Source organism: Ambystoma mexicanum, chromosome 2q, assembly GCF_040938575.1.
Source record: "Ambystoma mexicanum isolate Mex_15411 chromosome 2q, UKY_AmexF1_1, whole genome shotgun sequence".
Lineage (NCBI taxonomy): Eukaryota > Metazoa > Chordata > Amphibia > Caudata > Ambystomatidae > Ambystoma > Ambystoma mexicanum.
Window position 1 is genome coordinate 540,222,927 of NC_090924.1, and position 25,219 is coordinate 540,248,145.

General features: G+C 42.9%; 1 protein-coding gene across 2 annotated transcripts in view; it reads right to left on the reverse strand.

Moving 5' to 3' along the window:
• Positions 1-25,219, reverse strand: part of DLEC1 (DLEC1 cilia and flagella associated protein) — a 1,790,999-nt gene that overhangs the window by 996,756 nt on the left and 769,024 nt on the right. For both annotated transcript variants that reach the window (XM_069647686.1, XM_069647685.1), the window contains exons 17-18: positions 15,776-15,950; positions 12,984-13,077 (exon numbers count right to left, since the gene is read on the reverse strand). In XM_069647686.1, the coding sequence (XP_069503787.1) occupies positions 12,984-13,077; positions 15,776-15,950 (269 nt within the window). The remainder of the gene's footprint in view (positions 1-12,983; positions 13,078-15,775; positions 15,951-25,219) is intronic.

The window sequence follows — 25,219 nt, forward strand, 5'->3', positions numbered from 1 at the left end:
TAATGATTTTAATTGAGTCATTATAATCGGTTTTATCCATAGCATCTTGGTTCTGATGTAAGAGCTGTTGCAAATAGTTAATGCGAAAAGGGGTCCACCGAATGCGCGTTTGCATTATTTGTTTGGAGTAAGCCTTTATAATACTCTATGTTTTGTTTGCTGTGTGGTCTGCATTATAGTTCTACAAGGTGATGATCACTGTCTGTGGTTGGGATAATTTGAAAATGTTATATTGTTTTGGTTGAGTCATTAGAAATAAAGATATAATCAAGAGTGGACTGCGAAATGCCTCTAGTCCAAGTTGGTCTTGGAGGCACATCATTAGGGAAGGTGCCATTTATCATTGAGAGATTTCTAGCTTTCATTAATGATAACCAGGCTGATGATCTCGAATTAGATTGATGGTCAGTGGAATTTAGCAGCTTCATATTAAAATTGCCAGCAATTATTATATTGGCTATATCTAGCTCGAGAAAGTCTGATCAAGTATAGACTCAATGTTGGCAACACATTTATCAGAGGCTGGAGAGGCTGGGTTCCAGTATACATTTATAATTACTGTCTTAGGGAAAAAAGGATGATCTTTGTTACAAGTTGTTGTTACAAGAACTGGCTGGATTCCAGTGTCTGGACTCTACCACAGGGTGATCAATAGCTGTGACTCTATTCTCACTGCTACAAGACCACCCGCGGCTGGTCTTCCCTTAGCTGCTTTAGAAACAGTGATTGATAATAGTTGGTGATCGGGCCAAACAGGTGTCAGAGTCATCCACATCTCTTGTAGTAAGACTACATCATATTTATTTAATGTTTGTGATTTAGAGTTAAGTAGATGCAAAAAGCCACTGGTGTTCCAAGAGATCATAGTGCACTGATGTTGTGGTACAGTGCATGGCTAACATTTCTCAATTTCAAGGGATCTGGCTTCAGATAGCCATGCCCATTTGGATTGTTGAGGTGGAGATACATTTTTTACGTTTGTATTGCAGTTACTACACAAGGGATTTGAAACCGACTGAGCTTGGGATTTTTTTTGAGTTTGATCATTTGATGTGCATCCAAATTGTTGATCAGTGTAGACATGGGTTCAAGTAGGAGACATTTTTGCAAAAGTAGTTGTCTTTGATCCCAGACATAGTTTATGACAATTAAATAAGGTATTTGGATTTCTACAATATCTTGGTGGGCAGGGATAGGGTAAGAGACACCAAGGATATCAGATGATTTAATATGGGTCAATGGCGGAATTGAGTGAAAAATTGTTAGCAATGTTACTCTGCTTGGAAATGGGTCCGAATAGATTCTGTCAATCATAGTGAGCCTCAAGGTTTCATTCTAAAGGACTCTCGGTAACCACTCCTCCTCCGGTTTGGTTTCATTGTCATCACAACAAGTGGGGAGCATATCCTCAACAGTTGGTACGTTGAGGGTGTCTTCAGAGTTTAGGTTTTCTGGAGATATTACACGGCTAGATTTGTCGATTGCAATTGTGCCTGCAGATGTTTGAGGAGAGTCTTTAGAGAAGGGAGCTCTTTTGACTGTGTTTTTTCTCTTTTGCTCCAGGGAGGTAAACCGATTTGTGTCATGATCTAAGACAACACAGAAAGTTGGGTTCCGTGATGGTGGTCCTACATGATTACAGTGCAAGCTTTGGTTTACAGATTCTACAATAGAAATGTCATTGTTCGAATAAACTGATAAATTCATCAGATCTTCATTGGACAAATCAGTATGCAGAACATCAGCTTTGCATGTTGATGGAGCAGGCTTTGTACATGGTGACGGCACACCAGACCCGGGATGAGATCGTTCGGGAGAGCATTTTCGGGATTCACAACATGAGGCACAGCAGAAGAAGATTCATGTTAAGATGGAAGGGTGTTATTGGTTACAAACTTTTTAGTTTTTGATGCAGCTGATTTGTTTGTTTTTTGTTAACATTTGGTTCTTTGTTTTTTTTGCTTTGGAATTTTTAGGCGAAAGTTCAGGAGCATCATTTGAGTTTTGAAAGGTTTTGGTCTTGTTGTTTCTTTTATGCTTTCGTCTTTTGTTCTGAGAAGGTCGATTGAAGATCTCAAATACTGGACTTTTCTCAGTAGGAGATGGATCAGGTCCAACACAGCTTGGTTCTTCAGATTCAAAATTTGGATTTTGATCAGAGTCTGGCGGAATGACTACCCCAGGTACAGAGAATACAGAGGAGGTGACAGGGGAATTGAGAGGCAATTTGACCAAGGAGTGATTCTCATTTTCAGGGTCAGAGCTATCCGGTGTGACGTCACTCATTACAGGAGTGCGGGGAACATTTGCATTCTCATCAGATTTCAAAGATGGCGAGAGGTTTAATGCAAGCCAATCAATGTTGTTAATAATATTTATTAAGGTTTCCGCCTGGGAGCAAGCACATGAGTCCAGTAATTCCAAAAGCTTGATCAGTGTAAAAATTGAAGTATTTATTGCAGTAAGGGCTGTTTCTAAGGGTAAGTTAGAGACTGACGGAAAGCCAAAAGAAGGTCGGGGGTGGGTTTGACAAAAGAGGGGACTTCTGAATTGTCAGAGATTGCAGTATCTGGGGAGGAGATGATGTCAGTGAGACAATCAGTTGGAAATAAATCCGGAGAGTTTGAGAGCCTGGATTCAGCAAGATCATAAATTGTAACCTTTTTGGGTGTTTCAGATATAGGTATACAAGTCACTTTGGTAAGATTCTGAGTCGATTTAGCAAGTGGAGAGGGCGCAAGGAGAGTAGTGCTTGTTTGTTTTAATCCTTGATTTTCTCCCACCGCTTTGACAACAGGGAGTGCGGTATTTAAGGACCCTTTGTTGAGTCCCTTAAGCACTTCAGAATACAAGGATACTTGTGGGAAGGATGCTAGTTCGTAGGGGAAGTTAGAGCAGGTTTCAGGGATGAAGCAAGGAGTAGAGAATGTACATTCATCAAAGGCAGAAAGATGGTTTGTATAGCAGTCCTGCGTGGTTTTGTCGGACAGACAGACCCACAGAGTTTGTTTCACAGTTTTATTCATGGGAGGATTCCTTGGGTCAGTGGTTACCTGGAAATTGGAAGAGAGGTCAGTGATTACCTGGAGATTGGAAGAAAGAGGGAGAATTAGGGATGGAGCAGTATAGTTGATAGAAAGCTGTTCTGGGGCACCCGCGCTGGTAGCCATTGCTGAAAGTTGAAAACCGGGGCGTATATGAACAGGGAATCTAGAGGCATAGCACGGAGGCGGAAATGGCATGCCTGAAGTTAATCTGAACATTTTTATTTTATAATTATTTTTTTTAATAGATTTTTAAAAGAAATAAGAAGAAAAGAACAAGAAGAAAAATATTAGGGTGCAGAAGAGAAAAGAAAAGAAGAAATAATCAGGACTGTGTGCACGGAAGAAAGGGAAGGTAAAAAGAGATAGAATCAGTTCACAACAGTGATTTGTCAGAATATTTGCCAGAAAGTCAAGAGCACTGAAGGGGAAGATAACGGGAGAAATAGCGCAGAGCAGTTGCTTCTCAGCATGGGAAAACTTTGCCGCTCAGCAGAAGGAGGATAACACTAAAGGGGTGGACGACAGCGACCTCTGCTGAGGGGCACAGCTCGTGATACTTAAAGGATGATTGTGCAAAAAGAAAAGTTAAATAAAACTTTATAGCGTACTTGGGTTTCGGGGCATTTGTTTTTGTTTAAGGAGCTGAACAAAACGTTAGAACAGCATAGGGTAATTGGATTGAAAGCGGGTGCATAGGAGCTCGCCTGGTTTAGAGACAGCACTGGAGCAGGGATCTGAAGCAGGGCTAAGGCTAGAGGACAGGGGAGGAGGGGAGCAAGTCGGAGACGCGATACTGTAAACTCTGCCTCTTCTCAAGGAGAAATTAACAAAGAGTAAGCCAGCAGAGAAGGTTGCCCGCTAGTCAAGAAGGCTGGAAAAGTCAAGGCAGCGCAGAGTGACCAAGCCACACAGCCACACAGTGGACAGCCGACAGTACTTGCGAGTACTTGCTGTGGTGCACGCGCGCTGGTGCACGCGACGATGCGCATAAGAAGGCACGTCAATAAAGGGGGGCGTGGCTATGGAAAAGGGAAGCAAAATAACAAGAAATGAGTGTTGTATAAACGCAGATTAAACGTTATTTAAACTTAGTAGCAGTACATTTATCAGAGGAAAGTCCAAGGTTCAATACCCATAGGGTAGTCCAGTTGAATTGAAGGGTGAAGATGCAACGTAGATGCAGCATAGGCCGCCGATCAGCCGACAGTACTTGCGAGGACTTGCCGTGATGCGCACGCGCTGGTGCGCGTGAGGACGCGTATAGGAAGGCATGTCAATAAAGGGGGGCATGGCCAGAGGGTAGTCCAGTTGAATTGAAGGGTGAAGTTGCAGCGTAGCCTGCCGATCAGCCTGCCGATCAGCCGACAGTACTTGCGAGTACTTGTCGTGGTTTCTCTCATATATTGTCGTAACTTTGATCTATCACTGCCAAATGAATGTAGTCTGGCAATTCAATACATCTCTCACGCTTGTCGAAATCATAGGGAAATCATAGTGGTCAACTTATGTGTCTTTCAATTTCAACTAGGAAAAAATATTTATCTGTGCCCCAAACGTTATGGATTGCATGGGTGTTCACTTTTGTAATGTGTCTACACTTTAAAGCCCAAGTTGATTTTTCCATGAAGTAACATTTGTACTGGCAACTATGCCATAGGATACAGGATGCATTTTCAAGTAAGGTTTGTACACTTATCAGGTTCATTTAAATACAGTATGTATGTTTCTCTTGCACAGGTGGTACAGGCTGGTGGCCTATCGTTCCTTTAAATGGTGGCTTCATGGGCGGCTTGGATACCGTGTTCGACGAGTAATACCCACCTGTGTCATTGGAGCCATTTCTGCCAAATTCCTCAGTGACAGCGGACAGTACAGGGGATTTTCCCGCACTGTGCTGCAACCCAAAGTATACAATTTGTAGTACATTTGGGCCATCAACATCAGCAACAAAATAAAATACTAATGATCTTTTATGAATAGTTGTCTACATTTTTCAGTGAATCAAGAACACGCTCACCTCCTCTGCAACAATCCATCCCCCCTCCATTATAAACGGCCAAGGTGTCAAACAACATGTACACTTCAAAAGGTATCTTCCGCACAGGGGCCTTTGTTCACATGACCTCCCCAGACCCAGTGTCTCCATGCTCCCCTTCAAGCAGACACCCTCCCCTCCAATCCACATAAGTGTGTCTCTCCCTTCAGCAGTGTTCCGGGCCTTTTCTGCACACCTTTTGCCCATCCATCCACCCCTCCATTAACAACGGCAGTTCATACCTGTGGATGTGCGCTGCCAAGGGGGCTGGCAGGGATGGGACTGGCCAAGGTGTCAAACACCATGTACACTTCAAAGGTATCTTTTGCACAGGTGCCATTTTACACATGGCCTTGTCAGACCCAGTGTCTCCAGGCTCGACTGATGCAGACCCTGCCAGAAACATGTCACACATTCACATACACACCCTTTTGATATTTATCTGGAGAACATCTCTGAGCAATGAAAGACGACTCTTGATCATGCTACCTGGTCTCCTGCTACTAACTTCCCTGCTTGCTGAATCAAATTGTTTGTTATTCAAGGTAAGGGCAGGTCACCTATTAACTTTACTCTATTTTCTTCTGTTTCTGATCTCAAAATTTCTAAATATTTCGACCTAATGTACCCAGTAGAGTAATGTTCATTCATCTCCATGACTTTACCATTGTCTAAGGTCAGGGCACAATCCTGCATACATTGCCAAAGCGTATTGATTTAATAAGATGGGTTTGATATTGTGGTTTTACGGTGGACGAGATTGAAAGTAGAGCCCAGACTGTTTTGGGAGACTTGAGGGCCAATCTATTCCGCATCTGCAGCCTACACTTTACCGAGGATATGTACGATGTGTGCGATGAAAGATTTTAATTTCCAAAACGATTGACTTTTCTTTTTTTTAATGAATATTCTATTCAAGGAATGTACACAAGGTATGGAATTAGAAGTGGAGGCACCTGGATCAGAGGTGGTGGATCAGCTTGCTGGTGAGGTCTTTACAGGGAAGACCACGGTTTCACAGTAAATGAAGAAAACAAGGGTAAATAACAAACAATTGCGTTTTCTAGAACTGTTTTGGGCTCGTGTTTTCTTCATAACATGTTTTTGTAGTTAAAGTGCTATCTACTCTGTGTGTGCTATACATTGAACATGTTTTACATCCCATCTCCTAGAGGCCCAGAAGGAAATGAAGTATAAAGACACAGACAACAAATGAAACCAAAGATGCCGCTTGTCAAACAGATTTCACCATGAAGCAACTACTACTTGAGGCGCAGCGTGGTCCAGTCAATAAGCAGACTCGAGATGCTTGAATGGCCTGAAACTAGACCTAAGAAGCCAGCCAAGTGTTCTTGGACCATTGCTACAATGTGAAAACTCGTCGAGATGAAACTGAATATAATGAAGATGCATTGGAACTCCTCGCTGACAACTTGACACAATCTACACCTTCAAAAAAAGGCCCACCCAATAAACATTCCACGTTGATGGTTTCTCCAATTCGTGTACAAATAACACAAGCTGAACTAACAGAGACTGAAGCTTCAACGCAACTGACCGAGGAGCTTGCCGAAGATCTCGACTACAGTTTGTCTAGTTTAGGCGATTTGTCCACCCCAGTTGAGTCACAAACCACATTCATGCAGGACGATTGGCTAATAAAGGAGCAGAAATACATTGTATTCAACAGCTGCCTGGTAGAGATTATAGTGATGCTGAAATGTGTCCCTATATTCAGGGGGAAAATATGTGGGAAGCCATTGGTGCATGTGTCTCGTGTATTACAAGGCATTAACCTGAAAATCCAAGCCAGCTGTGTCCACCTCCATGAAACATTTTCATGGTCCGCTCAATCAATGCTGGGCAAAGTGCCAGCTGGAAATCTACTATGTTCAGCAGCTTTACTTTTAAGTGGCTCTACTTTTAGTATGATGTCCAGTTTCTGTCAATTTGTGGGAGTTCGGTTCCTTGCTATAACCCAGTACTACAAATATCAAAGAGAATTCTTATTCCCTGCTATTACTCAAGCCTGGAAAATTGAGCAAATGTCAATTGAAAGCCCATTCGCTGGCAAACGGTTCAGGCTAGCGGGCGACTGACAGTGTGATAGCCCTGGATTTTCAGCAAAGTACTGCACATACCACTTTCAGGACATGGAAACTAAAAAAATGGGGAGTTCAGAGATTGTGCAGGTGTCCCAATGTAAATCCTCTTTGGCCATGGAGAAGCATGGTTTCATAAAATCCCTCGAACATCTTCAAATTGAGGGGAATGCAAATAGACCTCATAGCCACTGATAGACATGTTTCAATAGCCAAGGCCATAGGACAGCAGTTTCCAAACATTTGTCATAAATTTGATGTATGGCACGTTGCAAAATCAGTCAATAAAAGAATTACAGCTGCTGGTAACAAAAAAAGGGTTCAGAAAATATTTTACAGTGGTCTCAGTCTTTCAGCAACCATCTTTGGTGTAGCTCCAAAGCTTGTGATGGGTCTGTGGAAATTCTACTTGAAAAATGGCACTCATTGATGCACCACTGTTCCAACGTTCACTCATGGACAGAAAATCTACATTTTCAAAAATGTGCACATGGACCTTTATCGGAGGAGCAAGAACACAAGAAGAAGTGGTTGTTCCATTTCCACGTCCACACAAAGCTCTTGAGAAGATTGTGTTTGATAAAACTCTTTCAAGAGACCTAAAGGGACTCACGGAATTCTGTCACACCAGAGATTTGGAGTTGTTCCACAATATGTGCCTAAAGTACAGACCCAAAAGGCAGCATTTCGGCATAGATGGGATGCAAGCTAGAACATTATTAGCCGTATTAGCGCATAGCGAGAATCTAGGGAGAGAAGAATCGAGAACTGCAGGAAACTTTGGGATGCTTTGTTACACCTTGGCCTTTGCAAAACGAAGCAAAAAATGGGTGGCCAAGCCAATATACCAGGACATGGAATTCGATTTTGTGAAAGATCTCCCTTTGACTGTGTTGGCCATGCATACTCATGGAATCAATACTGATTTTGTTCCTAGGACACATTCATTGCCACAAAACATTGCAAACGAGCCCTGTCCACCTAAAGCGGAACTCGTTGAACAGTTGAATTTCCAGTATAAATGATTTGCAGTAGTGTTCTTAAGGTGCTCACTATAACTTTAGGGATATGTTCCCCCATGTTTGTACATTGTACATGAACAATGTAATGCTATTAAATTTTATGTTTTTGATTTGTGGCTTTCCTTCACAAAAACGAAACTTACCAGGCATACCCGCTCAAAACAAGGTTCAATTGTTTTTCGACCTTGGAAAAAAGGGAGGACTGGCTATGGATTGAAGGAAGGAAGGTATCGAATACCTGCAAAAATGATAAGGCTCACTACTTTACAAATGGACATCGGAACATTTATTTTCATTCTATGAAAACCGTTGTTCTGAGCGGACACACTGCGTTACGCCAAGAGAATGGAAATAACAAATAATAATGTAAGTTTGACTGAAGGCAATTTTATAGACCGGTATTGCTTGCTTACAATGTTATGGGTTGTTGGTTGGGGCATATTGTGACGACACGCAAACACAACCTGTATGCAGGCTAGTGATATCTGAACCACTTTGTCCCATGGCATATCAGTGTGCTATCAAAGTTGTATTATTGGATGAGCCGGATGCAGAACATTTTCCAAGGGGAATTGGTTTTCTAGTCGAAATTTGATGTTGGTGTTGCGAGTTCCATTACATTTTTTAAAAATGTAGCAGGTGCCCCTCTCTAGAAAGAACATGGCATGATAACCTGTTATATGTTTTTTTCACACTTTGAGTTTCTGCAGCCATCGCCTTTGGCTCAATGTACCTTTCACAGTTCGGGAAATACCATTTGCATATTTGCCTTTATCCCGGGCACATGGGCAGTCCAGCAATGAAATGATATAGAGTACATGCAGCAACCTCAAACATGTGTTTCAGCCTTTTTGTGCCTCATCAGTGAGGTGGAGCTCTGCCTCTATGAGCACAGTGAGCATGGAGTCCACGTCTGGGTTCCCCCAGATTCCACCAACCCCAAGTTCGTTGCTAATATTCTGTTATAATGCTGTCTATGTGTTGTTCTAATTTTTCCATCAGCTTCCGCATCCCATGGCGAGATACAAATACTCCACAGCGCTAACCTCTGAAGCACATCGTAGACTCCAAATTCCCCCGATGTTTTCTGTGCGTTTCCATCGTTTGTGATTTGTTTTCGTTATTAGGTTCACCCGGTGCAGAATGAAAGGGTAAATGGATACATTTGAATAAAGAAAAGCTACTAAAATATATGATTACTATGTTTTCTACACAGCTACATTATGCCGTTCTGCGAATGCCATCTTCCAGATGCCGACAGATGGTTTCTTCAGCCAGCAGTGGCAGATACGCCTAAATGGATGGATTTCAATTACGCTGATGTGGGACTATCGCCTGGGACCAATAAGCCATTTGGCAGTAGCAGCGACAAGGAGCAACCTGTCATCGTTTACAATGGCTTAGCTAGAAGTTGATGCCGAAGCCTTGCGATTTAAGGTGCGTCGAATGCGCATCTTCTCCCGAAAGGAACACTGTGTGGCTCATGATAACGTTTTGATGATGTAACCAAGGACATTCAAAAATTGGTGTTAAATCGAATTCTGTGAATGTTCTCTGAGCGTTTTTAGTGAAACAAAAGAACATTAGAAATTGCAGAGTATTGATGTTTCCTTTAAAAATTGTGTTTCCGATTCCAATTTGGGATGCGCTGTGCTGTGAGAGGATGTGATTGTTGATTTTCCGGGTTCTGCGTCAACTGACGTTAACACGTAGGTGATGACTGGGTGCGTTTGGCTACGCTGCCCACTAACGTCATGAAAGTAGGTGGAGAATATTGCTAGGAATAGTGATGTCAGCTTCAGGGGTGGGTGATATGATTTAGTGCTGCAGGGGCACTCGAATTTAGGCTGATCGATCCACGGATAAGATTAACAAAAGATGGCCACGCCCGACTCCTTGATTTTGCATGTCTAAAAGTGCGGAAACCTAAGGTTAGATGAATAGGACATTTTTTTACAATTGATGAACGCATGCTTATAACTACTTGCCCGAACGATCGGGACAATAACATTTTTGAGCGCACTATTCCTTTAACATCAGATTACAGATTATTGATCTAATACATGTCATAGAACTCTCAAGATGCATTTGTATCTTTTTAGAGGTTGCTGATTTAGTACATTTCATAGCACTATTAAAGTGCATTTCATCAAATCTTTTGTATTTGTTTTGCACATCTCATGTATTAATTTCATACATTCATAGGGTCATAAACATTACTTTAGGTCACAGTGTCTTCCATGTATTTCCTATTAGATGAACTGTATTGTCAGCATATCACTCCTGCCATCTATTTCCATTAGGATGGTCCTATTATTTCTTGTATTGGATGGTTGGAGGTCCCCATCGCGGTGAATGTTTTCAAGTAAGCAGCTGTGTTGCATACATTGCCCTTGTCAGTTTCCGGGATGTGGCTTACTCAAGGATGACAGTGCTCCATTCTTGTCCTGAGAGTTCTATGACATGTACTAGATCAATAATTGGTAATCTGATATTAACAGATGTAACAAATGTACAACACAATAACAGTGTACTCACCTAATATATGTACAATGCAATTACTTGACAAAGCCCAGTAAAGGCTGAAACATAAGCACGTACAACCAACAGGTCTATGTTTTACGGTACTTATCGCTCCTCATGGAACCTAGAATAAACCTCTAAAACTGTGTTCATATAGACCATACCTACTGTCTTATTTCCTAGTGCAGCAACAGCCCTAACTACTTTCTCAAAAACCTTTTACCCTCCGACTGACTAAAAGTGAATATCAGTCCTAGTTAGGCGACTGCAGCAAGAATACAACAATACCTCACACCTAAATATCGATACAGGGTGGTGCATAGGCAACATTCACTTTACCGTACCAGCATGATTACGTCAACCCTGCAACTACACCTAGTGCCTCACTGAAGCTCCAGCACTTACCTTTGTTGATGTTTACACCTCCCATGCTTCACTTGGTCTCCCCTTCTCTTCTCTGCTCTCCGGGGCATCTTCAGCTTCTCTTCTCTGTGACTTCCGCTGTTGTTTCTGTATAGCCCCCCACCCCCCACACACCCCTGAGTTTTGCTCTCTACTGCTTCCCTGTTGGCTACACTTTTGGCCCCAGATGTTAGCCTGCTGCACTCCTTTTTGCCGGGTGTCAGCGGGCTGTAATTGATAACGGCCTTGTGTTGCCAGCTTTTGGATCACGTTTTTGTTGGTGGCCATCCTTAATTGCATTAGTCTTTGTTTTTATGATTGCTGCTTCCAGGTTCAGTCAGTGAATCAGTACCTGCGGCTGGTTGGCAATAGCAGTAAAGCTTGCGACTGAGGGAAAGACCAGCAATTATGGTCCTGTTGTCCGGCTTAACCACCATAACTACGCTAGGCTTAATAAGTCAGGCTTCAAGTACCATAGATGATTATATATTGACAGCTGCTACTGGCTTTACTGCTAAATTTGTTTATTACTGCACTCTATTTAGCAAATCAGATTGCTGGGAATCGAGTCAATAAGGTCCCACAACCCACTGCACTCCATACATTCTGATTACAGCAGTACGGTCTTAGAGAGCAAGGGATAAGATTACTTTTCCTTCCAAATTTTATAATCTTTGGAGGTGAAATTGAAATGTCTGGATGAATAAAGGATTCACAAATCAAGAAAAGTAAAACAAATATTAGCTTAGAATGTTTTAACTCAAGGTTAGAATAAATATCTAAAAACACCTTTTGTTTTGTTCTCTTAATTCATTCCAATTAATGAGGATCAGTTGGAAGACTTTTTGCATTAAATGTAAGTATTCAAAAAGTATCTTTCAGATCTGTAGCCAACTGCTATTTTCAAATGTTTTTACTTCAATTTCACACTGAACTGATTTGCTATATTTTCTATATAACCGTGAATATAGCAATGTGTGAATAGCCTCACAACAACAAAGTTACCTCCTGCACATGAATCCACAGTAAAGCCTAACACTCCTGGCACCAACGTCGACAGACTCTAGTCTACCTTCCATTTAAAATACAACTGAGGGAATGAAAGCCTGAAACTATGCACTCGCCACACTCTCTGATACATGGCAGGCTCTTATTTAACCCTCAGTCCAAAATAAAAGAAATCCTGTGCTGGGCGGCACAGATGCCTAGAAGGCATTGTCAGGCGCAAATGGGACAAAGTACTTATGGAAGGTATGGGCAGTATCCAGCTTCCCTTGGTCTCAGGTGTGTATTCATGAAAACTCCTCTGCTGACTATCCATCCACTGCATTTCAGGAATTGCCAAAACCACATCATGATCCGCAGTGTTAGGACCAATTATGGAGTGGAATGCCTGCGCCAGTGCCGCGGTACGGTATATAGCACAAGTCAAGATTTCTCATTCAGTAGAAGCCAGTGACGGAGCTTGGTGGGTTAATGCACCTTCTGAGAGAGGATCTCCACTCTGCGCCTATGCTAAAATTCCAGAGTGGAAAATCTGCAGCGACCTGGCTGATAACTAGAGTCCACATGATCGAACCCTACATGGATGACCAAATCTTTTCTTCTTCCAAGGTGGATCAAACCAATATCATCTCAGTGGTCGATATAGGAGCATGATGATGAACCAATTGTGCTGTACACTTTCCCTGCGTTTGGAAAATATTCTAGTAGGAAACCGCATTTCTTTTTTACCCCTGAAATTATGAGTGCCCTATTAACGAATTACAACAGTTCCTTCAACCAAAACACAATTAATATTGAGAAAATAACAATTCAGGATAATCGTTAATGCTGTCAAAAAACCGTTTACCTAGATTTCCAGTGTAGGGCTCAACCTGAATGATGTGACAGTCAGTGATTTTTTCCCACTCAAACGAAATTGGTGCTTTGCTGTTATTCCACATCTAAATAATAGAAAAAAAACAATCATTCTTGTATTGCACGGTTTTTAGATTATTCCTGAAAAATAGATTGTTTTATGCGAGGTTTATGGTGTATCTGAATTGTTGTCGTCACATACAGATGGGAATTATCCCCTTAATACCTCAGTGGGAACTGCGGTGAAACAATTGAAAACCAAAAATACTGCTCTTCTCGGTAAATAATGTTTAGTGTTCAAACATTCTATTCGAGAACATATATAAAAGTAATTATTAATTCTTTAAGGTGTGACCAATACTGTCCCATAATATAAAATAGCCTATTCCTTAATACAAATATCAAATGTATACTTTATCTTATTCAACTCATAGGGGGTCATTTTACAGTGAGTGGAGCGGAAAGTAAACGCGTAAACTTTTTTTATACTTTCATTTTCCTGCCGTCCTGAGGCTTATGCATTGCTTTCCTCCTCGGTCTCGGGAGAGCACTTGCTTTTGAGCCTAGGTGAGATTTTCACAAGTGTAAAAAGAAGGGATCCCAATGAAATACGCCTTACATTAGCACATGCTTATGAGCGGGAATTCCATATTTGCATGCAGTGCTTTATACCTCTCAAAGCGGAGAGTGAAACTGAAAATAAATTACGGCCATTTTGCCTCCTTTTACGTTTTAGTTTTACTTTCCGCTTTGAGGGCGAAGAAAATTGCATGCCTGGGACCCCACAACACGAAAGTACAATCGTAGACGAGTGCTTGCATGCCATTTTTTTTTTTTTAAATGGCCCCTACAGCATTATTCATACATGTTAAATCTAACACACTGTTACATATAAGTATCCAAGGAAAATATGATGGATATGGTCTTGAATAGAATGTTTGAACACTAAGCATTATTTATTCAAGGGAACCGTGCTGTTGGCGTTTTTGACCTCCAGTCATAGTATTCTTCTCTCAGGAGAGAGTCAAAAAGCTGACGACTCCTTTACCTTGGAACTACAAGTGAAAGTACTGATCAGGCACAACTTCTTCCACTTGATATCACTCCAACACATGATGCCAAGCTTCCAACACAGGGCCCCGCATGATCATCGCACGTGCACTCTCAATACTGTACTATGCCTGTAGTGTGCAGATAGGCCTCCAAGACTACCTGTTAAACTGCAGCAGCCAGACTGCTGCCGAGAGTGAAAAGAAAGCAGTACATAACCCCATCACTCCAGACCCTTCAATCCAACTCAGAACACACTGTATGCCTACCAGACCTTCTGTGGCAGAGGCCCAGAAGGCACAATCAAGCCACCCCTCATGGCTTGGGCAACTAGGCACCATCCAACATGGAAGGCTTAGTGACGGCTCCTTGATACAACAGGACATGCAAAAAGGGAGACCTCCTTTGGTATTAAGTAAACTATCCTATGGAACACTATTGCCTTGGCTATGTTGTACATAGGAGGACCACCTGGCCTTGCAGAAACTCCCGAAAACGTTACTCTCAGTACACTACAAGAAAAATAATGCCATTTCTGACTCCAGGTGCCAGCCCGAGACAAAGTGAAGAGCTCAGACACACCCATAACCTTGCAACAACTGGACTGTTGACGATCATTACATTGCCACAGTAACATCCCTCAGCCAAGACAACCCAGTAAGAGGATATGGGCCAGATTTACCATTCCAACACAAGGGCAAACCCGTTTAAATCACCAAGAAATCAAATAATCTAGACTTAAACATGGATGCATGGCTGACGCTCATCGTCCAGCAACAATAGACATTAGCACATGCCCAGCATAAGTTCCCAAAGCCCCAACGTCTCAGCAACAATGCACACGCCAGCAAGATGCTTAAACCAAACAGGAACTTAACCACTGAGAATTAGTCAGGAATGCCGACAGGCTCTGCCTATTCATTACCTATTATAAGAAGAATACATACCTCTGGTATTGCCTATTCAAATCTCATACAAGTAACCCTGGCAATCACTAAAGTAAAAAATACCTCATAGATACAAACAATCCCAGATTATCACAAAGAAGCAAGGAGATGCTTCGGCGCGGCTTATTCAAAACAAACAAGTGGCATGAACCCAGCAGCCAACCTCCCACCACACTAACAGCTGCCTCCTCTATCTTGGTCGCTTCAACTTTACAAACCACCCAGCATATTCAGAATACCCCGCGTTCACCCTTCCAACACAAGCTCCACGTCTTCAGATTTCCAATCACTGCATGGCTTTTCAGAGAACTACTCATGCTGGAAGGGTCGGAACTCTTTAACAAGCAACTGAGCAGAATGAGGACATCTAGAGCTCCCCCATGCAAGACAACCCCCTCACGCTCTATCCTAAATCAACTCACCCAGAGTCAAACTAGCAAACAGAGAATGATTCCATCTACGTGCATCCATATGTCAGATTTCAAATCTTACCTCTCCCGCCCTCCTCTGACTTCAACTCCGTCCTCTCTCTTACAGTACTTGGGGCCTAGAGGCCATTAAATTACTGGCACAATCATCACTATATAAAGGGCCCATTAAAAACAAATTAATCTTTTGATGAATAATGACATTTTTTTGTGGGCTACAGATTCCAAAACAGGCTACGCATATTTCTTGCCGTACGTTTGCAGCAATTTGAAAACTGAAATCATCAGTGAAAAAGTTTAAATGCTTATATGACAAGACCCAAACACCACATTACATTTGAGAGGTAAAGCACAAATACCTTAAATTGCTTTCGTATAGTGGAACCAATAAAGTTGACTCCTGGAATGATGATGGCGTAAGGTTCCAAGAGGATATTAAAAGGTTCAGTGGTGCCTTTCACTTCCACATCAAGAACAATCACGTCATTAATTGCGGGTTCCAATTGGGCCAGCGGCAGTCCTTGCTTTTCCGGCCTGTATGGGAAAATCAACGCAACAGTTAAGAAGTTGTCGAGAAAGGTCCGATTTGGCACTCTAACATAAAAAAAGTATTCAGAATGCACTGTAAAACCCAGCTTTATTCAAAAACAGAGAATAGGTGGCCAGGACAGCATAAAGGTAGCTCTCGTAGTACAATTAGAGTAAGCAGTTTTATATGAAAACTGCGTCATCAATGAAGTCTTACTACAAAATAGATTACAAAGCTTATGAGCACTTTAAATCGGTTAGTATCCTAAACTACATACAAAATACATAGGGGCTAGTCCATCAATTGGTTAGTACATATCTGATAGCTCCACCTGTGCCCAGCCTCTTTCTGATAAAACGTTCACTACATCACTTTGTTGGTCACTAATTGGCTGGCAGCTTCCATCATAGGCAGTATGGCTGGAGGGATTTAGATTAGTTGACCTCTTGCTCACCAACCTTTGGCATTTTGGCAAGGTGTCAAGATATAATTGAGACAAGATGGGAGAAGGGAAGTCCGTGGGCTGCACATTCTTTCCAATTAAAAGTAACTTCATAATTCCCAGGCGATATGCCCTATCTAATCCTTTGTATTTGGCCTTGTGCAACATCTCGTGTCTGTGTGTGCTCTAAGGAGTTTGGCAGGTGTCTTGTATGAACTTGATGTGTAATGAATAGCTAGTGTTTTTCATGACGATCACATGATAGGAGGCCTTGTTGGAGAGTGAGCTTGTTCCTATTAATTGGATCTTTAGCTAGTTCAAACGTGTGTGTTATATTCCATGTGGTCTCTTGGGACACCCTTTCTCTATGGAGTCTCTCAGCATAGTATTCTCGCGCACCTGGACATCAATGGTTGGTTATTTCTCTATAAATCTTAATTAGCTTGGGAGGCTGCAGCTTCTTGCGATGGGAACTGCCATCTGTCTCTGCGTTCTGCACATTCACTACTCCCCTTCATGCCTCTGACCTTGGCGTTTGCTGCCAACTACTGTTCGGCGCAGCTTCAGGCTTCTAAAATAAATATGTTTTGTAAATTCAGCACCTTTCTAAGGTCTGGTTACTCTTAGGCCTGCTGCAGCTTTGTGCTAGGGAAATGGCTGCCCCTTGGTTCATTATCCGCCATGTTGTGCCCTGCATTTCTTTGCATGTTAATGCTCTTCGGAGCTACATCTCTATATATACGTGTATGTACTTTGTGTCTAATGGCAAATATTCTTTGTGTCTATGCACTCTTCATGTCTATGTGTACTTACCACTGCTACGTTTACTTCGTGTGTGTGCGCGTGTAGCCATCTAGTCACTATCTATGTATATAGTAACAACTACCCGCAACCCTACTTGTCACATCATCTATTCTTATTCTTTAAAGGCGCCTTCATGGTCTTAGTTTGCTTCATCTTTTACCCCTAGACATTTGGGTTGGCAGGGCTGTCTCAGCCGATATCGTTTCTCACCTGGAGGGTATGGGCGAGGGGTGGGGACAGGAAGTGGTACTTGCATACTCATCCGAGTAGGGGCAGTGGGGGTTTCCTCTTTATTCATCTGCCCCATTACAAAATCATAAGATATGATATCAGCCCTCTAAACCCTCTCAATACGTTGATGGTACAAGGGCACAAAAAAGTAAGCAAACTAGAGCAAGGGAGGTGGAAGTAAAAAGGATTTATTGGCACCATACAAGCTATGGGTACAAAACGAAGACATTACCACAAGAAAAACAGTTTCTGCTTTTGTGCAGGCATGGGATAGGCATTTCCCAAGCACTGCCATCATTGCACTTCCTGGCCATAAGATGGCAATAGCTGAAAAAGGGTGCAATTACCTGGGAATATGATAGCAGTGCCTGGCAAAATCCTAGCCAATGCCTACACAAAAGTCAAAGTTGGTGGCTTTGCCATGGTTTTTCAAATGCCTATGGGCCTCATTACAACTCAGGCGGTAAGGGGTTTACGGCGCCGTAAACAGCGCCGACCCTTACCGCCTGAGTACGAGGTCCCTTAGCGCCATGGCGGATTTAACACCTGCTTTTAGCAGGTGTTAAAATCCATGGCGCTAAGGGACCATGGAGTTAATTACGCCACCGTAATTTACGGTGGCGTAATTAACGCCTTCCCCACTCCCATTATGCCCTATGGGGCAAAAATGGGAATGGGGAAGGGTAAATGGGGATTGGGGACTTACCGCCCCGCCAAACTCGGAATGGGGCGGTAAGTCCGCCAACCACCATGGCGTAAACGTAGTTTATGCCATGGTGGTAAAGTCACGGCCCAGGCGGTAACTCACCGCCTGGGTCGTAATGAGGCCCACCTATATGAAAGCCAAAAGTGTTGGCTGTGTACTTGTTTTTAACGGGACTTCAGTGCAAGGAACAAATATAAATGAAGAGGCTGAGTGAAGACTTGGTTAAGACATTTATAGAAAACCAGTAGCACGTTAACAGATGCAACTAAGCCATTAACTCACAGCAAACTGCTTAGAAAGAAAGTGGCAGCCACGGTTTGATGTTATTGCTTAATAGAGCTAGCTGAAAGAGATCCCACGAGGGTGTGTTGTGGGCAGGGACGGGCAGGTAGTGGATGGGAATAAACATTGAGTTTAGCATGCCTATGGTCAGTGCACAGACAGACGCTTGCTAAAATAGCGTAGAGAGCAACAGGCATTGAGAAGAGAGGGAGTGGGCGATGGGGAAATTGGTCAATCTTTGCAAATAGGTAAGCCCAGTGCATTAGGTGGTATGCAATACCAGGGAGGTTGGTCGGGCTAGAACAAGGGCATTTGGCATGTCCTAAATGAGAGGCAGATTACTTCGGCAAGGAGCGCATGCCCCAAACAATAAATCATGACACCATGCAAATGTTTATTTTGAGTTACTCAGCATTGGCTCAGGTGTCGTTTGTATCGAGTATGCAGACTGTAAATCACTGTATGTACATTAACTATTTTCTCACTCAGTATATACAGGATGTTACCACCGAGTACATGGCCCAAAATGTCATCCTCACAATTACCATGGCCGAAAATGTTGACTTTTTATTTTAGATCCCCCCTTACACCTTATATATATATATATATGTGGGGGGTATGTGATATAAGGGTAATATGGTGGGCTGTGGGGGGTCCCCCCCAACCCCCATGTATGTGGCGTAAAGTAGGTAAAAAAAAATGTAAACAATACAAAATCATAAAAATCAGCATTTTCTTCTGTCGTAATTATGGGCGTCACAATAAATCACATAGATCCCATTACTCAGCCCTGCCACCAGTAACTGCATTACAGCCCTTTCTTTGTTCTGCTGTACAGGAGCTAATACACCCATCCCTGATAATCTGCAGCCACTTGCTCCCTCCCCACCAATGCTTCTTCTAGGAGTTTGCCACTGAGTGGAGACCCCTCTAAGGAGGCATCACAGTCTTCACAAAATGAAGGCTGTGTCACTTTAAATGTGCACTTGCGGGCCAAAGATAAATCTGTGTAAACGGTGTTAACTTATCACTGACATGTTTTACCCTGCTTTCAGCTCTTTGGTGTGGGGCAGGTAATATGCTCGGGGAATAATGAAGTTCAAGGTGTAACTGCTGAACCCATATGCATGCATTAGTATCTCCTCCCTTTTTTGTAGTGTGGGAGGGTTCTGTGGTAAAGAAGCAAAAAAGATTTGGAGGACACTGAGTAAACCGTGAACCTCCTGTTTCTTTGGGTCCCCGTTCAGGGTCCACAAACAGATTGTGTTTACTCAGAGCATGCTGCTCTTATTCATAGGACCCAGGGAGGCCCTGGGTCTTTGTTATGTATGTAGTGGGGGCTGCTGTTGTCACAGCCCCCGGCCGGATAGCCGACTTCTGGCCCCGTGATGGGGGCAGGTCTTTGAACCTGGGCCCTGCCTGACTGTTGGTTTACTTATGGTGCTTAGCACCTTGTTGTTTGGAGGAAGGGTGAGGTGACTGTTCACACCTCACCCTTCCTTGGCTTTGTGCTGCAGAGACTGCGTGTCTCTGTAGCTGGGGGGAGGAGAGGAGCAGGCTGAGATAAGGTTGGGGCTGCCCCTCTCCCAGTCTGCTGATGGTAACAGCAGTTACCCTGCCTCGCTTTTGGGATGCCCTGCAGCATTGCCCAGGACCAGTTTTATGCAACCTTAATGGTTAAATGAAACAAATCGTCCATTGGAGATTGCATTAGCAACCATTCCCATTAATCTATGCACAACTGTCTCATAGGTAAGAAAACGGGCACCAAATATCATTTTGAAATGGGCACACACATCTTCAGCCAGCCCTGAAACCACCTGTGAGAAGGGGGGAGGGCATTAAAGGAGAGTTCCGGGACTTTTTTTTTATTGTCCCTACGGTTCGGCCATGTGTTTTTAAGCATAACTCGGTAGATCGTGGAAAACTTTCCTATGGACCTTACCCGACTTTTCGTCCATTAACGCACTCGAAATCAGCCGCCATTTTCTGATAATCCTATCACTTGCCGCATCGCCCTGGCTCACCTGCTTTTGCGGCACTAAATCAAATCCCCCGCCCCCGAGGCTGACATCAGCAGACGCGTACCGCCCATTTCCCAACGCCAAAGCACGTTTCGTGTCAACAATCGCTGCGCCTCAGCTAATGAAGTGTCGCCATGGAAACGGCAGGACGCCTCTTTCCTCAATAAGTATAAACACACAGTTTCACAACACACAGCAGCAGATTTTCGATTCCATTACTCTCGCTGTGTTACTTTGAGTATTCTGTGACTCGTTTCTGTGCTCTGGTCAGCTACCTTCGTTGATTGTAGCCCGTGTGAACAGATACCAGTACCACCGCTATAAATTATTTTACTTTCTTTACCACACAATGGCTACAATAATGCCGTATATGTACGAGCCCGAGTACACCGAGGAAGAACTACTGGAAAGGCAAGCACGCGAAAACGATGGGGATTCGGACGGCAGTTGGGAGGACCAGTCAACGGATGAAGAGCCTGGACCATGTCGCATGGACGGCGTCTCCACCTGGTGCACGTGCAATCGTTGCGAGCTAATGCCAACTGAGGAGGAGAACTGCTGCCACACATTTTTACACCTAACAAATATGTTGGGTGACCGCGATTCAAGCCTGCAACCCTTCTGAGCATATATTACACGTTGGCAGTCCTGCTGATTTAATTTTTTGCGATAACAATTTTACTGTGATAACATAACAGTAAAATGTTTGCAAACCACAAGTCATATATACTCATCTAGCCTGCCTCAGCCTTTGTGAGTGAGACGTTGGCTGTTCTGCCTCTGGATTCCATGCACCTTTTTGTTTCACAGCTTGCTCTAGTTTTAGCGCAAGTCTCCTGTGTACGCTTGATTTATGCTCAGGTAAAATGGTTCAGGGGGCTGAGGAAGCCCTGGCTTGGGAGCAGCTTTTTGTCAGGTTTCCTTCCCCTATTCAGGCTATTGTCAGGTTTCCTTCCCCCATTCAGGCTATTTTCCCTTATTCAAGTTTCTTTCCATTATTTCTCTTTTATCATTCTTTTTTAGATTAGACTTGTGTGGGTGGGAAGTTTTCTATTATAGTTGGTTTGGCCTTAACTTCCTGATTCAGAATCCTGGTTCTGACCCAAGGCAAAAATGGAGTTTCACAGTGACAGCTCTGATTGGTTAGAAAACACTGCAGAACAACAATGAACATTCTAAACTGTCACTCTTTGCCTTTCATCATCTAAACCCCAGCTGAGAGGACGTGTGTAGTGGCTGCTCCTGTTTTAGACTTGGGCCTGGTGGATTTTATCCTTCAGGCGCTAGCAGTTGAGCGGCTACTTTCTTGGGGGTTTCAGGAGAAGTTCTCAGCTGTCAGGAATGCGTTTTGAAGACAGGAAACTCAGAAGATCTTTAAGAAATCGTTCTGGAGATAAGTGACTTTGTTTAACTGCCGCTCTGTTTATCTTAAAGACATTTAAGTGAGAACTCATAAAATGTTATCTTTGAATTTATATTTTGAACTTTTTGAGTGCGCTTGAAGTTTTGCGCGAGGTTAACGGGTGAACGCTATTTGTTAAAGATGTACTACGTGTAATCTGAAACTAACCGTTGAACCTTTGCGCGTGCGAGGGAAATTAGCGCGTGTGTTTTCAAGCGCGTTGTTTCAGAGTGAGAACTCTATTGCGTGTGTTTTCCAGCGCGTGTACTTCCAGGCGAGAGAATTCAACTGCGCGTGAGTTTTCCAGTGCGTGTGCTTTCTAGCGCGAGAATCTGTTCGCCGCGTGAGAACTCTATTGCGTGTGTGTTTTCCAGCGCGTGTGCTTCCTAGCGCGAGAATCTGTTCGCCGCGTGAGAACTCTTTTGCGCGTGTGATTACCAGCGCGTGTGCTTTTTAACGTGAAAACTCGACCGCGTGTGAACTCTTTTGCGCGTGGGTTATAAGGCACGTGTGAATAGGCGCGGGAGTTCATCAGCGCGTGTGTTTACAAGCGCGTGTGTTATCTGCGCGAAATTCCGTTTGCGCGTGAATTCTGCTTCGCGTGTGTTTACAAGCATGTGTGTTTTCTGCGCGTGGACTTTTCTTACAGTGCGCGTGTTCTTCAACGCAGGAAGTTTTCAACGTGCAAATCTTCAGTATTGAGATTATCTGCGTGTGTGTTTAGCACGTGTTTCTTCAAGAATTCACAAACTCTATAGAATTGTAAAAAAGTTTGGAAACTAAAGAAAAGTTTGAAAGAAAAAGAAAGAAAAAATTAAAGACAATTTAACTGGACAATTAGTGAATTTTGGAAAAAAAAGGCAAAGAGCAAAACTTTCCAGGTTTGCCCAAAATAAGAAGTTGCTGTGAATTTCAAGAGTCAAGTAAGAGAGATTTTCAGCTTCTTTACAAGCTTCTCTAAGAAATTTCAAGAGAAGAACCAGGTATGATTCTTAATTATTAGTTAAGGATTTAAAGTCTTTCCAACTCTAAAGGTTAAGTAAGTAATAAAAGGATTTGTATTTGCTTTTCTTATATCCTCTGCAGGTTCAGCTTTGGTTAGCATTGACGCAGTCAGCGTGGTGTTGTTTTGTTATCCACTTCCCCCTTTCCCTTTGGGGTGTAGTTTGCAGAGCTGAATTAATATCTAGTTCTGGGAATTACATTTCAGGGGGATTGTCGGGGGTTCAGCAGCTTCCGCGGACACAGGACCTCTCAGCCTGACAGAATGAAAGGCCAATAATTTAGTCCGCCCGAGCTATCATGAACCCCGACAAATCCATGGAGGCGTTAGGATCTTTGATCAGGGAGTTACGGGAGGAGTTGAAAATATATCGGGATGAAAATGCTTTACTTAGTCAAAAGGTGGATGACTTGAGTGTTAAAGTAACACAAATTCAACAGAGGGGAGAAAAGAGAGAGGATGAGGCTTCAGGAGGTGCTGGTTTTCCACCTGATTTAGAAAGGGAAGGTGGAGATCGATTACCACAAATACAACGGGCCCCTCCAGTGGCAGAAGGGGTAAGGAGTTTAATTATGCCAGTTCCTTTGGCGCCTCCAGAACGTTATCATGGGGACCCCAAGAGGTTTAGGGTGTTTTTGACGCAATGTGAATTACATTTTATGAGTAGACCAGAAATCTTTCCCACGGATGCATCTAAGATAACTTTTATGTTGTCCTATCTTTCTGGGGAGGCATCTGCTTGGGCTGGGTTGTTGGCGAGTCAAAAGAGTACGGTTTTAGGAAATTACACCAGTTTTTTAGAGATATTCCGAAAGATGTTAGAAGACAGTTATCTCTGGAAGTGGATGCTGAACTTTTAGAACTCAAACAAGGTAATAGAGACTTGATCGCTTATATAACACAATTTAAGTCCCTGGTGTTAGAAAGCAGGTGGCCCAAGGATCAACAGGCCTCGTTGTTTTATCAGGGCCTTAGAGATGAGTTAAAGGATGCATTGTCAGGAGTGGTTGAGAGCCTTCTACTTGTGAAGGTCTGATTGATTTGGTTATTCAATTAGACTTTCGTTTGAGTGAAAGGAAGGCAGAGAGGCGTCATTGTCAGAGTGACGTAAAGTCTCTAGTTAGAGTGGATAGATCTAAAGGAGAGAGTAGATCCAAAGGGAATAATCCACCTCCCAGGGCCTGAGGTCCTTTAACTATGGAAGAAAAGGCTAGGAGGAGAGATAACAATCTGTGTTTATATTGTGGAAGAGGTGGGCACTTTTTAGGGAATTGTCCTTACACTCCCAAGAAGACTTCTACTTCAGCGGCCAAGGTACAACAGATCGCCAATACTGTGCAGACAGCTGTTCCCCATATAACCGTAAATGTATCCTTGTTCTTTGAGTTGGAGTGTAAGGGAAATGGTCCCGTTATGCTTGACTCAGGTGCCACCGGGAATTTCATGGATTGGGGTCTGGCAAAATCTTTGGGAATTCCAATTCTTCAGAAAGAGGTTGTAGAGCAAGTTAGGGCTGTTGATGGTACGTCTCTATCTTCTGGTCCCATTACTCACAGAACTGGTTCTTTAACTTTGGAGTTAACAGGAGGTCACAGAGATATAATTTCGTTCGAGTTAATTGATGCTCCTTTGTTAAAGATTATTTTGGGTATGCCTTGGCTTACTCTTCATAATCCTCTGATTGATTGGAGTGCTAGGACAATTGACATGCAGTCAGATTTCTGTAAAGAGAATTGCTTTTCAGGAAGTCTCTTTGAGGAAGATGTCAAACAAAGTAATTCACTGTCTAGCTTTCTGGCTGAGATTGGAATTGGATGTCATGATGTGGGAGCTGTAGTGGGTCAACTTCCCCAGTGTTACAAAGATTTTTGGGACGTATTTGATGAGAAAGTGGCAGGAGAATTACCACCCCATAGGCCCTTTGATTGTAAAATTGAGCTGGAGCCAGGAACAATTTTGCCTAGTAGTAGAGTATATGCTCTTACAGAGAAAGAGAATGATTATTTAAAAGAATATTTGACGGAAAACTTGGCCAAAGGGTTTATTCGTCACTCTAAGTCGCCGGCAGCCTCTCCTTTATTTTTTGTACTAAAACCGGATGGAACGCTTCGAACTTGCATAGATTATCGAGCAGTTAACAGAGTCACTGTTAAGAACCGGTATCCTCTTCCTCTCATCTCGGAAATGCTTAATCAAATACAAGTAGCAAATATTTTCTCTAAATTAGATTTGAGAGGAGCTTACCACCTTGTGCGTGTGCAGGAAGGGGACGAATGGAAGACAGCGTTTAAGACCAGGTTTGGGCTGTATGAATACCAAGTTATGCCATTCGGTTTATGTAATGCTCCAGCGGCTTTCCAATTTTTTATTGACGAGGTTT